The sequence below is a fragment of the Leucopleurus acutus genome, assembly GCF_964270905.1.
Source record: "Leucopleurus acutus genome assembly, chromosome: 12".
NCBI lineage: Eukaryota > Metazoa > Chordata > Mammalia > Artiodactyla > Delphinidae > Leucopleurus > Leucopleurus acutus.
In genome coordinates, this window is record NC_139154.1 from 87,057,335 (window position 1) to 87,075,001 (window position 17,667).

Genomic DNA, 17,667 nt, shown 5'->3' on the forward strand with positions numbered 1-17,667 from the left:
GTGCTCCGCAACAGGAGAGGCCACAACAGTGAGAGGCCCACGTACCGCAAAAAAAAGGGAAAGAAAACAAAAAAAGAAAATATTAAATGGAAAAGTCCAGAAATAAACAATTCATAAGTTTTAAACTGCATCTTGTTCTGAGCAGTGTGACGAAACCTTGCACCGTCCCATTTCGTCCTGGCTGGGATCCCTAACCATTGACACCATCTGCTCCTGACATGCAACCATTGACACTGTCATGGCTCCATGGTTCTGGACCCCAAGAAGCAGATGATCCTCCTTCCGACATATGGTTAGAAGGTCAATAGTAGCCTAACGCTATGTCACAATGCTCACGACATTCACCTTACTTCATCTCATCAAGTAGGCATTTTATCATCTCACATCATCACAAGAATATTTTGTGAGAGACACTACATTCACATAAGTTTTATTACACTATATTGCTATAATTGATGTATTTTATTATTAGCTATTCTACTCTCTTACTGTGGCTAATTTATAAACTAAACTTTACCATAGGTATGTATGTATAGGAAAAAACATGGTATATATAGGGTCCGGTACTAGCTGTGGTTTCAGACATCCACTGGGGGTCTTGGAATGTATCCCCCACAGACAAGGTGAGACTACTGTATGTCTTGTGATGTTGAGACTACTGTATGTCTCCTGATGTGATGCAACTGGAAGAACAAAGGACTATCAACCTGAATCAAATACTGAGAGGCCTCAAGAAACTACCCATTTACACAGAGGGTGGTGGAACATATTAAACAACACCACAGGGATGCAATCAACCAAATCCAGAATGTGGGAAATTCTACAGGACAAACGACCCAGTTTCTTTAAAAAAAAAAAAAAAAAGTGGCAAAGGGGAAAAAAAGAGAAGGAAGCCACCTATGGCTAAAAGGGGGACTTAAAAGATATATTGATCATTATAAAATGAACATATTCAGAGCAAAAAAATGTGAAAAAATATACAAAGCAATTTAAATTATGACACACCAGAAAGAGTTAAACACTACTGGATATTTGATGATAATAAGAAATAATTGTTTTTCTGCTTCAATTTGATGATGGTGTCATGTCAGAAAAAAGAAAAGAAAAACAAAAAAGAGTCATGTACCAAAATGTTCATTGCAGCTCTATTTACAATAGCCAGGACATGGAAGCAACCTAAGTGTCCACTGACAGATGAATGGATAAAGATGTGGCACATATATACGATGGAATATTACTCAGCCATAAAAAGAAACAAAATTGAGATATTTGTAGTGAGGTGGATGGACCTAGAGTCTGTCTGTACAGAGTGAAGTAAGTCAGAAAGAGAAAAACAAATACCATATGCTAACACATATATATGGAATCTAAGAAAAAAAAAAAAGGTCATGAAGAACCTAGGGGTAAGACGGGAATAAAGACACAGACCTACTAGAGAATGGACTCGAGGACACTGGGAAGGGGAGGGGGAAGGGTAAGCTGTGACAAAGTGAGAGAGTGGCATGGACATATATACACTACCAAACATAAAATAGATAGCTAGTGGGAAGCAGCCGCATAGCACCGGGAGATCAGCTTGGTGGTTTGTGACCATCTAGAGGGGTGGGATAGGGAGGGTGGGAGGGAGGGAGATGCAAGAGGAAAGAGATATGGGGACATACGTATAACTGATTCACTTTGTTATACAGCAGAAACTAACACACTATTGTAAAGCAAATATACTCCAATAAAGATGTTATAAATAAATAAATAAATAAATAAATAAAAATTTAAAAAAGAGTCCTTAAAAACCAGCTTCCTTGGTGAGGTTCCCTGGTGAGGTGCAGAATTCCCCATGGCCTGAGAAGAAGCAGGGGAGGGCTGTGAGTGATGCAGTGAGGGCTCCACTGTGTCAGGTTTCGTGTCTGCCATCTGTGAGTACAACGCTGTGCCGGGTCATGGCTCTCTGTCTTCCCAGGGCTTCCCAAGGAAGACACCTGCACGTAGTGGACCTTTTCACAGGGATGACTCACATATGCCAAGTGAGGGTCACATTCACCGCCTTACCTGCTGAGCCTGGGCCTGCTGCTGCTGCTGCTGGTAGAATGTGCCCGCTGGCTGCTGTGCAGGAGGTGGTGCCGCCTGCTGCTGCTGCTGCTGCTGCTGCTGCTGCTGCTGAAGGAAGAGCTGCTGCTGGTGCTGGGGTGTGGCCTGGGCCTGGGTGGGCAGACCCTGGGCCTGCGTGGAAGGCGGCTGCTGTGGGGTGGGCGGAGCCTGGGGCTGCTTGGGCTGAGACTGCGGTAGGGGTTGGCTGGGTGGAGGCTGGGGTTTTGGTTGAGGAACGCTGGCTAAAAGGCCAGGCTGATTGCTGGATCCTGCAAGGAGAATAAACTCCATATAATAAACTTCCAAACGAACGCCGCTTTCTTTCTTGCCAAAGCAATAAAGAGGGGGTGATCAGTGGACAGATAATCCCAAGATCCATGGGCTTCTCACTGTCCTTGCACCTGGAAGGCCCTCCCTTCTTCCTGCCATACTACGTGCTTCATATTTTTCAAAACATGGTCCAATAACAGTGTTCAATGCTTGTCTCCTTCAAAAAGTCCTCCCTTGCTCACCATCCCATTTAGTCAATTACTCCTTTAGTCAGCACCCTGAGGATCTACATATTCAACTGGACTTTGATGCTACTGTACATAAACACAATCTTTGCATTTGTGGCACACTGCAGGACAAAAGCATTCTTTGATGGTTTACATGTATGCTACACAACCCCAGTCTGGATGCCTGATTGTAAGTAAATGACCACCAAATTCACCAACAGCAGCTTCCTGGTAGCGGGAGTGATGGCTGTGTTCAGTTACTTGATAATTTGGATCAATCCTCTTTACGAAAGGAAACTCAGTCCACTCATTAGAAATGGAAAAACAAAACATGAAGAGGTGACAGATACTTCAAGAGACAGAGCATTAAAGAAATAATTCCTCTGTGTCCAAAAAGATTTTTTTTTTTAATGCAAAGAGAAGTATATGAAATAGAGAGGGAGGCAGGGGACGAATGGACCACGTCATAAAATCAGGGCCAAGACTAGAAAAAATAGAGACAACAGGCTCCAGTGGCCTTGGAGATCCACTGGAGAATTCAGTGTGAGGCCTTCCGTTTGGCCAGCCATTACCCGTACAACTTCAACGGCAGCTCATCTCCAGTTCCTTGAGGAAAACCATTACTCTTTACATGTCTCTAGATTCCATTCCAGGAAAAACCAGGCTTTCCAAGACTTCTCTACAGTCCAGGATGACAAAGAGGTGTACCAAGTTTCAAACCGACCTAGTTACTGACCTGTGGCCTGAGGTGGGGGCTGAACTGTGGCCCTCTTTCGAGGTGTCAGGGCTGGCTGGATGGGAAGGATTCCTGGGTTGGGCTGAGTCTGCCCAGCTTTAGGCCTCTGGCGGGGTGCTATTGAAGTCTCTGTGGTGGGAATGGGATCTGTCAGTCTAGAAAGAGAAAAGGTGAAAAAAAACCTGCCTGTTAAAGGGTGAGAAAACGAAGAGGGGGTAGACAGAGTGCATGATGGGTAAGCTTTCACCTCCACATTCATCCAAACCTTCCATATCCACTTAATCAACATTTCCCAGAGGGTATTCCACAGGATGTTATGTGTTACTAGATGTTATGAAAAAAAAAGGTGGGCAAATAAGTTTTAACACACTGATCAAAATAGCAGATTCCTTTCTAGAAAAACTTTTCACTTGTGAACGTGCAAGGAATACCTCAAAGACAGCATTATATAGAATGCAACGTTTCTCAAACTTTTTTGATCTTGGGACCATTTTGCCTAATACTTCTTAGGATTTCCTAGAATCTACTTTGATGATAATGCAAAGAGGGGTTTAAAGCAGGTGGTTTTCAGATGTACAGGGACTCAAACTTGATTCGAACTAGCTGTCAAAATGGTCTCTCTATAATAAGAAGCATCTAATGAGTTAATCCAATAACACAACTAGAAGGAATAAGTAAATAACCCAAGATAAAGGATTTGGGGAGTGTAACAGGAACTCTATTTCCTCCAATACACATATTTGCTTTTTTCCATGGTAATAACAATTTTTAGCTGGACATAGGGTCACCCAGAGTAAAAATCACATTGCCCAGTCTCGCTTGTAATCAGGTATGGCCATGCGTCTAAGTTCTGGCCTACATGCGATATCAACAGATTGTTATGTAGCAGTTTCTAGAAACCTTAAGAAACTCTGTGCATGCTCTTTGTCTCTCTTCTTCTTTGGCAATTCCTTGATCCTGCTGCTTGGAAGAGGGATGCTGCCGTATCGGTCCATGAGGGCATGGCCACAACCATAGGGATGGTGGAGTGATGAGCTTAAAGCAGCCTGGGTACCTGAGGGCTTTGTGGAACGGAACTCCGTATCAGCCCTGGATTACTTGCCTCCAGATGTTGTTTACTTGAGAGAAAAAAAAAAATCTATCTTATATAAGCCACTGTCGTTTGCACTTTCTAGAACTCACAGCCAAATCTAATCTAAATGAGTACAGAGTGTAGTCTGCTTGCTCCTTGTGATGGTGCTACAGCCCAGGTGGTAGCTTCCCTCGATTTCGAGCAGTGCAGGAAGCTGGCTACTAGCTAACTTAGATCAGAGTGGCTATCCTTTGAAAGCACACTTTAGGGAGTAATAGCTGAGGTGAAGGCCAAAATAAACAAGCTTCGTGAATATTTCCAAAATATATCTGGCACAGCCTCCATAAAATGCAAAATAGGAAGCAGAGCAGCTGGCCCCGTGTCCTTCCTCATGACATGTCTCCAAGGCAAGCCCATTCTGGACCCTGAGGCTTTTCACTGGCATCCTGCTCTCATGCTGGGTGGAAAGCTGGTAATATAAAAGCTATCACATCGGAGAGGCTGTGACCTGGGGAAGGGAGGTGGGAAGGAAAACAGGACAGATGCTGGGAAAGAGGAGAAAGGGGTAAGAAAGATCAAGCCAAGGGTGAGGGAAGTAAACAGACTTCTGTAGAAAACCAAACGCCAAGAACTGCCACACTGGTCTCCTAAGGGTAACATTTTTAGAATCAATGGGATTTGGAGTCAAAGAAAACCGTACTTGAACTCTAGCTCCCCAGTAACTAACTGTGATAACAGGCATGCCACTGAACCTCTTTTAGCCTGGGGTCCCTTATGTATAAAATGGAGACAATAATACCTACTCTATGAGGCAGATGTGAACATCAATGTATCAATAACTGTAAAACCATTGTATAAACTGAAGCGTGCTCAAAATGTTAGTTTGTATGGACCTCAGTATATTGTAAGAAAATACAGATCTTGAAGCCAGCAGATCTGGCTCTAAGTTGCCCTATCTGTGTGATCCTGGGCAAACCACTTAACGTGCAGAGTAGAAAGAGTGAGGATGCTGGAGTTCTGGTTCTTCTGCTAATCACATACTGACTAACTACCCTGAGCAGCTGACTTACAACTCTCAGTCTCTGTTTCCTCATCTGTGAAGTGAGAACAGCAACAACCTCACAGATTTGTTTTAAGGCGGGGGAAAAGGTCATCTGATTTATATAAAGTACCTAGTATGGTAGCTGGTATATGTGATGCCTCAATGAATAGTGGCTACTTTAAAAATAGAGTTTGAAGACAATTCCCTGGTGATCCAGTGGTTAGGACTCTGCACTTTCACAGAGGGCGAGGGTTCAATCCCTGGTTGGGGAACTAAGATCCCACAAGACGCGTGACGGGGCCAAGAAAAAAAAAAAAGGAGTTTGAAAGAAAAACCCACCTCTCAGGACTGGGGAGCAAATGTGATCACGCAAATGAAATCACTGCAGATTATATACAGAACAGCTTAGATCCAAATCTCTTGGCTGTAAGGTCTGTATATTCTTGCAGCATTACTGAGGTCCACACGAACTAACAGATGGGCACCATAGAGTCTATATAAGTTACACAGTCACAGGAGTGTTTGATGTTCTCATCTGCCTCATGATGTAGGTATTATTTTCTCCATTTTACACAACACAGTACCACTCAAACGTCAGCAGGTATTATAATTTTTACAAATGTGTATGCTTTGTGGGAATGGATCTTTGCTTAGCCTCTATACATACCAAGTCTGGGCCTAGTACAAGATGGCCATAAGCCCAAAAGATTAAGCTAATTAAATCAGCCCCAAAAGCAATTCCTAGAGGTGATCATGGCAGACTTACTAACATATAAACAGAATGAAAGTAACATCATGGACGTAGTTTGCTAAGTTTGTTAAAAACCAAAGTCTTATTACTTTAGAGTCACATCTGGAATAGACACACAACAGGCATTCTATAAATATTCAAGAATTTTCTAAAACAGAAGTTATTTTACTATTCTATTAAAATTCATATATTCCCATCTAGGGTGCTTTGTTGATATAATTTGCACTAAGGCTTCCTTGACATGGGAGTGTGGTAGAAAAGTAGGGTATAAACAACTCTGGGACTACCCTGAGAATCTGCCATTTGGAAGACATGGCAGCCATGAGGATGCGCCTTGCAGACCTTCGACTACAAGGGTGTAAGAGACCAAGTGGCTCAGCTATTGTGCTCCTGAAATCCACTGCCCTGTGTGCCCCGAGGCCACGCTTCCCAGAGGCTGCTCTCAGCCATAATGTCCCAGCCACAAGGATATTAAGGCAGGCCGGTTCCTAAAAGACAGGACTCCTGGACAATGCACCTTCCTTACTTTGTGTGGCAGGCAGTCCAGGTCACTTGGAGCCAACCTTCTCCTCCCTGCTCTGGGTCAGACTTCCATGCTTTCTGATGGCTCTCCCAGCTTCCTCGGCACCCACTCTATTTTCTCGCACAGGGGCATTTCCCCAAATAAAACCCTAGCTTCTTGACTCCTCTCTTGACCTGCTACTTGGAAGAACCTCCGTTATTTAGAATGTGATTACCTAAGATCCATAGGCTCTTTTGCTGTTCATGGACTCAATGCTTTGACCTGTACTTTCCTAATGTGGCTGGAGCCACAGAAAGTAAGATTTCCTGGAGATTAATGTGGTGGACTAGGCTATGCAAAGGCCAGGACACATGTTTAGCAATATTGTACTAGCAATGCTTAAGGTCTGCTGTCACCGCACCTCTGAATGCCCTGCACCTATTCCCAAGCAAAGGGAGTAGCTCTGGGGTTCTCGATTCTCTTTCAGATGTAGATCTCTGTATCTTACTATATTCCAACTTGCACTCCCAAAGAACAGTTTCTGCCTGGGGGAGACAGAGCTTCCTTTCCTGTTCTGTGCAGCCTCTGGCCATGGCAGCGTTAAAAATCAAGAACCATAAGGTCCCCTCTCTTGCTACTACAGCAACTTTCTTACCTGGCCTTTGGCTGGGTCTTTTTTGCAGCTGCCTCACTGGCTTTCACTGGTTCAGGGAGCTTTGCAGGAATGGGAGAGTTCTATAGAATTGAAAGAAAATTTTAATAGGACACCAGAGATTTTTTAAATAATTGAGATGTAACTGACATACATTATATTAGTTTCAGGTGTACAATATGATTGATTTGATATTTGTAAATATTGCAAAATGATCACCACAATAAGTCTAGTTAACATCTATCACCATACGCAGTTACAGAATTTTTTTTCTTGTGATGAGAACTTTTAAGATCTACTCTCTCAGCAACCTTCAAATATGCAATACAGTATTACTAAGTATAGTCACCATGCTGTATATTACATCCCCATGACTTATTTATTTTATACCTAGAGATTTGTACCTTTTGACTCCCTTCTCCCACTTCACCCAATTCCCAAAACTCACCCCACAGATTTCTTTGAAAAAGAATAACCAGCATGATTGGGCCAATGGAAATACACATTAGGGTCTTGCGGAGTGGCTTTCAGACCCTGATGTCTGGTCTGGGAAGGGAAGAAGTTAACCTAAGTGTATCCCACTTGACTCAGCCCCAGTCAGGGAGGCAAAGGATCTGAGAAGGGGACAGAGCAGCCTGAGTACAGCACACTCCACCCCTGTCATTCTCAACCTCTGGGCCAGGCAAGAGCACTGGGGCTTGATCTCAGCTCCCTCCCCCTCCTACAGCACAGCTTAGAAGTGATGTTATGAAAGGAATGAAAAGAGGTCTGTAGGCTATACTTAAGCTCTCAGCTACATCTTAGAGACGTTGGTGCTGACTAGTGGGCCAAGCCAGGGTGCACCTAGCCTTCAGTGAGAATGCTGGGAGAAACCCACAGCCGCGGTGTGTGTGGTTGCTGAGCCAGCCCCTCTTCCCAGCATGTGAGGCACTGCTCAACCCACAAGGCAGGCGGAGCTCCTCGGGCTCGGATTCTGCACCATCCGTCTAACAGCGCCTCCTGTGGTTAGGGAGCCACAAGACAACGGCTGGCCACCACTGGGCAAGTGCCAAAGGGCTTGAGACTGGTGACGCTTACTTTTTAAAAATGAGTTACCAACCCGAATGCTTCCAATCCTACTTCACGTTATTTAACTTCATGAATGGGAAAGTGGGACAGCAAAAGGGATCACGTTGTCTTAGGTTACTGCACAGTATCCTTCGTTTTAATCTGGGAAACCCGAACCATGGAACACTAATAATGAAAGTGGCTTTTAGGAGGCACCTCCATTTCCTTCATGTTTTCAGGTGGGGGGGGGGAGGGGATTTTGAATAGAAAACTTCTCCTAGCTTCTCTCCCACCCTCCAAGCATTCCTCTCCCAAGGGAAAGGGAGAACTTACTTGACTGATAAGACTGGGAGAGAAAAGTGAGCTGGTCTGGCTTGCCCTCGGCCCCCCTCCTCTATAGACAAGCCTGTCCCTCAGGAACCAGGCGTTCGCTGCTCAGTCATGTGGAGCTAATGTTAGGGAGCCTGACTGGTCAAGCCACATTCCCTGACTCAGTCTTCTTAGTAATAAAGCCAATATGCCGAGCTCCATCTGAACGACTCCCACATCTGATTCCAAATGTGGGAGTGAAAGAGAAGTGTTACTTATCAGCACCCTCAAGCTCCAGTAGTGACATCAGAAGTTCATTACTGGAGAAACTATAAGACAATTGGCAATTAGAAATTTTTTACTCCAGTATCCATTAGTAAAATATTCAAGAAAGTTGAATCATACTACGACATGAGAAATATGCCAAGACTACAAGAAGGGTGTTTGCAAGCACTGTACTCTGAAAACTGTCTGTAGAGTTTAGGATGACTGTGTAGAAAACACTCTGATGGCCTGACATATGTGGGGAGGGTAGAAAAAAAGGAGTGTGAGTTCCAGACTGGCCAGCAACAGAAGCAAAATCAAGAAAGGTCTGCTACGGCAAAGGAGGAAAGGGACAAGGGGCTTATGTTCCCCTAGGCACAGTGGCAAGTCCAGGGCCTTGCCTTAGGGAAACGGCCTGCCCAACCTCCTCTCGGTAAATACAACAGGCACGTTGGCTCTCAGGGAACTAGGACAGCTGACAAGGTAAAGTTGGTCAATCTTTACCCAAAGCGTTCAACTCAATCCCCAGGGTGTGTGTGTGTGTGTCTGTGTGTGTGTGTGTGTGTGTGTGTGTGTGTGTGTGTGTAAAATTGCCTCAGTTTTATAATTAAATTCTATGGAAAAATTGGATTCCCTTTATAGCAACTCCTTCATAGTTAGCCTTGTTTGAATGCCCCCTACTAGATAAAACAAGGGACGCCTTATTCATTTACACAGCTGATTGATACCCCAGGAATGCTAAATGACAATTCAATCATGTTTACTTCCCCTAAAAAGTACCTTTCACATACCTGTACATTTGGAATTGGGCATTCTTTCTTGAGTAGTTTAAATGAGAAGTAGGAGACCTGGTAAATATCTGGCCTTTTGTCAGGGTCTGGTTCCAACATATACCCTAAGATAAACATATATGAATTATTTAATAATACCCAAAGAGTTATTACATTAGCTAAGAAGCATAATTTCTCTATTACCAAAATTCTGTCTTTTTAAAATTTTTATTTCTTATAAAAGTCAGACAGTACGATTAGCCCTTTTCTTCCCCTCTCAGAAAGGGAAGCTCTAACTTTCCTAAAATTTTAAATATCTGCAAGAAAATAACAAAGTTTTTGAATTGTAACAAAGATACTTTAAGTTCACATTCTGTGATTTGCACAACAGGGACTCAAGTTCTCAGTGTGGAACTTAACACATTCATTTTCTGGTACCTAGGAAGTTCTGGCCTCCTTCTTTCATACTATCAGCTAGACAAATGATTATTCTTGATAATTATAACCAAAACTCAAATTTCATGAATTTACTTATTATTCTTTTGTTGGAGGTACTAGCTGGTTTCCAATCTAAAAGAAATGACAAGATAACAAATACATCTCTACTTTTACTGTGATCTACAGATCATGTGTCTGTTTCCAGGTCCTTTAAGCTTCTGCTCCTTCTGAAGCTGGAAAAATCCCCAGGGGAAAAAATCCTTGAGAAGACATACAAACACATATACATGTAAACAGCAATGTAAGGCAATTTATTGCTTAAGTAATCAAATGAATGGTTTGGACCCTAAGTTGAGAAAAGACTGATGAAGTTGCAGCCTTATGAAGGCCTTTGCAGAAGAGGCAGGAGCGGAGCTGGTCCTTGAAGGCAGGAAAAAATTTAGTCAGTCAGGGCAAAAGCAGAGAAAAAGACATTCCAGGTAAGAAAACAGTCTGAGCAAAGATGGACTTGGAGAAAGGCAACAGAACGCTTTGTTGCAAGGAACAGAGGAACCAAGAGGACAGGGCAGCGGTCTCCTTGTCAGAGAATAAAGGGAAATAAAGTGGGGAGGATGAATCCAGAATACATGGGACCATTGGCAAGCCATGAGGTTTACTGAATAGGGACATGATAGGGTGGTATTTTGTAAGATTAATCTCATAGTGAGGGTGTGTTGGACAGACAGGCCAGTCCACCAGTACAGGCATGAGCCGACAGGGTCGGTATATATTATGGTGACAGTGATGAGAACAGAGAGAATGTCAAGCAAACAGGAGAAACTTCAAAGAAAGCATTAATGCTGCTTAGGAAATGACTGACTCTATTCTGTCTTGCTAGCCAGATCCAAAGAAAACGTTAAATTTCAGTCATCTGGGCTTGAATGGCGACACCACTGATAGAAACTGAAAAGAGGAGAGGGGAACCTTGTACTGGGAGTGAAAGGGGCATGTGTGTGTGTGTGCGTGGGGGGGATAACAAGAAATGCATTTTCAGACCTGTGAGTTAGGGTGACAGTGGACTCTTCCAACAGTTTGTAAAGTGAAACAGATCAGAGTTTAGGAAAGATGCCATGTTACACACATTCATAAAGAGCTGTTTTTCGTAATATGAATTTGCTGCACAAAAGTAAAAAAAAAAAAAAAAATTTTTTTTTGCAAAAATTCCTACCATTCTAGCAATAAATTTGGCGATTTCCCCATATTTCCTTGCAATCTCATTTACATAGCTGCAATTTTAGTACAGATATCAATATAATGCTTTACCTCTGAAAACATCCAACAACCATTAAACACGATATTCCATTCCTTTAAATACTGCTCCTGCTTCTGTATTAAAAAACAGAAGAGGCGGATTGATAAAACTCGTGTAAACTAGTATAATGGAATGGGTAGTCACTTAAAAGCTACTACTACGTTAACTTGGGTTCATTACCTATACTTTTTGAGGCTCCGTTTCCTCATTTGTATAATAGGGATAATTATATTTACTATATAGCAGTGGTCCCTAACCTTTTTGGCACCAGGGACCGGTTTCATGGAAGACAACTTTTCCATGGACGGGGGGGGGGGCGGGGTGGGGGGGAATGGTTCAGGCGGTAATGCGAGCGACGGGGAGCTGCAGATGAAGCTTCGCTCGCTTGCCCGCCGCTCACCTGCTGTGTGGCCGGGTTCCTAAGAGGCCATGGATGGGTACCGGTCCACGGCCCAGGGGGTTGGGGACCCCTGCTATATAGGGTTTTAAGAATTAAATGAGGTACAAGTAGGCCTTCAACAAATGTCAGATGCTCCGCACCACATTTGCTTCTTCTATTTTCTCCAAGTGTATCCCCACCTAGGACCCAAAGTGCATTACTCAGGATTTACAATCTGTGATTGTTAAAATGTGGATACTAAACATCTTGACCAAAGTAAAAAGATAATAAAAATCTCTGTTTCTTCAGCGTTCCAATACAGCGGGTTGAGCAAAAATTACTTATTCTGCCATCTGGTTAATGAACATTAGTACATATGCTTACTATGATGATACAAAAGAGTGGGGAATCTTAAAAACATTTTAAAGCATTGAGTTTAAATGATTTTTATCAAAATCCAGTGATTAACCTAAATGAGAGGAAAAAACCTAGTTCCATAGAGTTATATAGTCTTAATTATGTATTCACTTCAGCCAACGCACTGCAATCATTTTAATTTGAGTTGCTTCCAGTTTTGCAAAGATGAATTTCTTATCGCTTGATATGAGTCAGCTGGACTCCTTTGGTACCAGAGCTTTCATACAGACTGCAAGAGAACAGGGCAGTACTGTAATGCTCAAAGCCCAGTTAAGATTTCTGCTTGGGTGGCCAGCCCAGGTGTGAAACCAAGTTTAGATTTCTGGCAAAAAGACTCACCACTCTAACTAGACACTGTTACATGGTCTTTGAGTGACCAACAGTTATCAACTGATTTCTTTATTTTTGCATCCCACTCATCACTCCTGGGATCTAATCCCTTTATCCTCCAGTCCATTCCTAGAGATTAGAAATAAAAATGTGAAACTAGAAACTTTAAATACTTACGAATTAGGCAATGCATATCTTGGGAATATCGAGAGTTATCGGGAATTGTGAAGTTTCCATCACAAATTGCCACTTGACTCTCTCCAAATGGCAGAGTGAAGTAGCATAATTTATACAACAAACATCCAAGAGCCTAAAAAAGTAAAAAAAAGCAGATTGCTACTAGTGATTTATTTATCATAGCTGCAAATGGGTCTGCTGAGAGATACTGGCACCATCCACATTTACAGCAAATCTAAACACTCTCTACCATTAACCCATTAGAAACTTGAATTTAGAACCCAACATCACTATATATCTGCTAAGTTATATTATTTCTATCCTCATTACCAAATTGTGCTCCAATAAAGAACAAGTATTCAGCTGGTTTTGCTCTTAAGAACTAGTAACACATATGTGAGAACCACTTAAATAATGGGCAGGTCACCTGAATAACTTTCACAGAGGTCTAAACTAATTTTCTTTGACATGCTTCGAGAAGCAGTAGCTCATCACCTCGAGTCAAGAATAACCCTGAGGGATCAGTAGACAATGATATGGTACAGTGGCCACTCTTGCTATGGCACTGTCTGCATTAAACTTGGGAGTTTACGGCCAAGACTGCTGACATCTGAGATGTGGATAGGTTAGTTGACACCTACCCAAATGTCTGCCTTCGTAGTGATGATTTTGCCACTGTACAGGTTAACCATTTCTGGTGCTCGATAGGACAGCGTTGTGTATCTACAATCAAGAGATTCATTTTTTGTTAAATATGTCAATGCTATAATTAAAAACCAGGGGTAGCAGAATTACTTTAAAAAATATACATATATATATATGGATATATAAGTAGAATCTAGTTCCCTGGGAGCACCCTGGAGAAGACAGTATGGAATATTAGTGCAGATGAAATGAAGAGCAGTCCTTGGCACACACCCACGGCCCTCTGGCTGCAGTCCTTCCAGTCTAAGAGCAGGTGGGGACACAGACACTAAGGCATTAAATAAACTCTAAAAGCAACTTTTCTTGCTCCTCAAATAACAAAATCTTCTGTAAATCCCTGTTGTCTGATAGTATATTTGGCTGATTTTTTTTTTTAATAGTAATCCCTTTAGATGTGGCTCGACACAGAGATGTAATACTGGCTGGAACACTCAGGAGGATAAAGTGGGCCCTGGCTAGGCTGTGAGGTGGACGGATCTTTGCTGCCAGCATAAGGCTGAAACAACAGTTTTCCTCTTATCTCTGGCTCAAGAAAAGAGAAGGATAAGCTCATCTTCAAAGTGAGAGTCTTAGTGTTACCAAGCCTGTGATTTGCGCTGCTGGAATCTCTAGAGCCCAGAGGGCTCTGCGGTTTAGGTGCCCATCAGGGCCTTGGACCGTAGTAAGTCTTCCTGCCCCAGGCTCGGTTGCCAGGTGTGAAGCAGGATCGGAGAGAGAGGATCAGGATATGTGTGCACTCTAGACTGCTGATTTATGAACAGTGATAGTGAGTGCTGGTGCCTGTGAAAAATCCAACACTCTGGACAACAGGGGAAAATGGGTCAGGTTCTTACCGGAATCACAAATCTAAAGAAGCTTTTTCTCGTGGAAATCAGTGATTCACTGTCTGTAGAGACTTTAACAGCCCTACGCACCACTAATTCCACTAGATTGCAGGTGAGCTCCTTATGAGCAGGAAGGAATACACAGCCATTTAGGTTTCAGTAAAAAGCACAACCAACCGACTGGTAATGTCACAGCTGTCGTGATCCCACTTAAAACATCACAGTACTTCTAAGGTGTGTGTGCCTTTTTAAGGGCTATGTGATGTAAATCAAAAGATCTATGCATAATGACCATAGGACCATTGATAAAGTGCTGTAAGGTTCCTTCACTTTACTCCACTGCTCAATGGTCATGAACCCCTTCCCCATCCTCCACTTAAAATCCAACAACCCAACTGCCAACGAGGGGCAACTGACAAGCACCACTGTCTTCTCACCCTGACCTTCTCAATCATAAGCTGAAGGTAAAACTGCTGATCCGATAATGGATAAAATTCCAAGAAAGGAGGAAAAGCTTACTTCTTAATCTCATCTTCTACTGCATTGACTCCTTCAGTTTGTGGATTCTGGAATTTGTTGGTAGCACTTCCAAAGTCACACAGGACATAGTGGCCTCGGTCATGCAAGAGAATATTTTCAACCTGAAAAACATCGCCCAGCCGCCCATTCCAAGATACCGTTTAGTAATGTGTTTGAAAATTTGGTTTGCATACACATCAATAAGATACTTTATTTCTGATAATCTCATTAATGTGCATAGGAAAGTTATTCTCCTCTAAGTATGTCAACAAGGGTCATTCCAAGTGGAACAAAAAAAAGATGCATGGCAATAGGGTGAAAAAAGGAAATTCCACGGTGGGGAAGCAAGAGTCCCATTTTCCCAGACTGCTCGTCACATTTCTCAGCTCTGCAGAAATGGTCCTTATACTGTCAAAGCTTTCCTCAGGCCCCCACTCAGACAAATATCACTTCTTCCCTACGTTCCTTCAGTACTCTGTTCTTCCTGATGTCAGGGATTTCATTTGGGCCTTATAAACACATAGATCAATTTCTTTACTACGATAGGTTAGGATTTTCTGAATTAATAAATATTTGCTATATTTTGCTTACTTCTCCAAGTGATTAAAGGCCTGTGGGCAAATGCACAGTTCTCCTGTTAAAGTATCATCCTTATATACATATATATATGTGTATGTGTATATATATATATATATATATATATATATATATATATATATATATTTTTCCCCCCCCAGTATGTGGGCCTCTCACTGTTGTGGCCTCTCCCGTTGCGGAGCACAGGCTCCGGACGCGCAGGCTCACGGGCCTAGCCGCTCCGCGGCATGTGGGATCTTCCCGGACCGGGGCACGAACCCGCGTCCCCTGCATCGGCAGGCGGACTCACAACCACTGCGCCACCAGGGAAGCCCATCCTTATATTTTTATAGATGAATTCTTTGGGCAGTGAGTTAGGAGTTCTGGGTAGGAGGGAGCTTCTGAAGACCAGAACCTAGTGAAATCCTTCGTATCAAAGGTCACTGCCAAAGAAATAACAACTCCAAAACAGTGGGCACTACTGTACTCAAGATGTATTAATTTTTGATACAGGTGAATTGAGCTGACTGCTTTGCTGGAGGACAGACCTGGCTATGCATGGGCAGTAAAAATCTTGTTAGGTCAGTAAGTCTGTAGTCTCCATTGTCTTTTGTCTTCAGCCTTCCAAAGACTGATCATCTTCGGAAAACAAAGGTAAGAGTAGACTATAAACTCCTTAAGGACAAGCACAGGTATTTGTAGTCTTCTCTACCAATGCCTAACATAGTGCTTAGAACAGAAAATGTTGGTTAAATGGAATAAACTAAAAAAGAGAAACGCATACAACACCGTGTGTGTGTGTGTGTGTGTGTGTGCGTGTGTGTGTGTGTGTGTGTGTGTGACTCTGTCAGAAATAAGATAGGAGCCACCAAATACCCAGGCCCCTACTATTACTGCTAGTCCTTTAAAAAATATCTTGTCAACTATGATGTCTCTTGTTTCTATACTTTAATTCTTCTAAAATTATAAAAATGTTTATTTTATAGTCTGTATCTGCTAAATCCAATACCTAAAGTCTTTGTTGCAAACTGACTCTGTAGCTTATTGTTTCTTACTCCTACTGAGTGTCACTCATGGTATTGTTGTGAGGGGTTTTGTCATTGTTGTTGTTAACTCATGTTCCTTGGAATTTATCTGTGGGAAGCCTTGGAGGCCTGAGTTTAAAGTCTATTATTCTTCCAGAGATAATTCACTTATGCACCTGGGGCACTAATAACCTATAATCACTTTAATTTACAATTTTGACCTTGGGAGTTTTAGCCACACAGGCAGTGTGAACTATGACCGTAAACTTGCGTGGATATGCTCTTGTGAACAAGAATTCTTAGGGGAGACTTGTTCCCCAAAGACAAGGCTGAGTCAGGTAAATATTTCCACCATCTACAGCTTTTTACAATGCTCATGAGTTTAATCTATGTACACCAAGTGAAACAGTCAAGCTATCCTGAATGTATACTCACTTTAGGAATCTAAAATAATTCTAACAAGGCAACACTAATATTTCCAATCGAATTTAGAGGTTATAAAAAGAACTGCTACCATTTACTGAGCTTTTACTAATACAAGTACTACTGTCTCAGCACTTTACATGGATTATCTCATTCAATCCTCATAGTAACAATGTAATAATAATCCCTGTTATACAGACAGAGAAAGTGAGGCTCACAGTGATTAAGGAAGGAAGTGAACCTAGGCAATCCAGCTCTAGAGAAGGACAGGGAATTGTCTTTCTGCCAGGGCAGGAAGCAGGTTAGAAGCAGAACAATTACTCCAAGCCCCCCATCCCCATCCTCCTACCCTGGTAGGGATGACTACACTCACCCAATGTACTGGATACAAGCTTAAGGCCAGGGGTATCTTAGTTCTTTATGTTCAGAAATGTCCCTATAATAGGAACCTAGTCAATGAGGAACCAAGTGTCTAAATACTAGTCAGGCTGATTTGCTCAATGTCTGCTAAGCATTCCCCATATTGACTAGTTTGTCTTTTTATTCAATTATTGCTCCCTCCACTAGTCAACTCCTAGCCAGTCTTCAAGGCCTTGCTCAAGCCATAACTCCTCAGTAAAACTTTCCATGGCCACCCTACAAAAATCTACAGAACTTATCACTGCTAGGAAGGGTTGACAAAGACCTTCTGTCCAAACCAAGCCATGCCCACTGGTTACTTACCCTCTAGTCTATGGCTGTTTTTAAGCTCCAACAGCAGACTCAAGCAGTTGAAACAGAGCCTATATAGCTGACAAGCCTAAAATATTTATTCTTTGGCCCTTTGCAGAGAAGTC

General features: G+C 42.5%; 1 protein-coding gene across 1 annotated transcript in view; it reads right to left on the reverse strand.

Moving 5' to 3' along the window:
- AAK1 (AP2 associated kinase 1) overlaps positions 1-17,667 on the reverse strand; it is a 166,681-nt gene that overhangs the window by 52,596 nt on the left and 96,418 nt on the right. The window contains exons 6-12 of the mRNA XM_082852018.1: positions 14,808-14,929; positions 13,401-13,482; positions 12,760-12,892; positions 9,749-9,852; positions 7,341-7,420; positions 3,319-3,473; positions 2,047-2,354 (exon numbers count right to left, since the gene is read on the reverse strand). Coding sequence (XP_082708144.1) covers positions 2,047-2,354; positions 3,319-3,473; positions 7,341-7,420; positions 9,749-9,852; positions 12,760-12,892; positions 13,401-13,482; positions 14,808-14,929 — 984 coding nt within the window. The remainder of the gene's footprint in view (positions 1-2,046; positions 2,355-3,318; positions 3,474-7,340; positions 7,421-9,748; positions 9,853-12,759; positions 12,893-13,400; positions 13,483-14,807; positions 14,930-17,667) is intronic.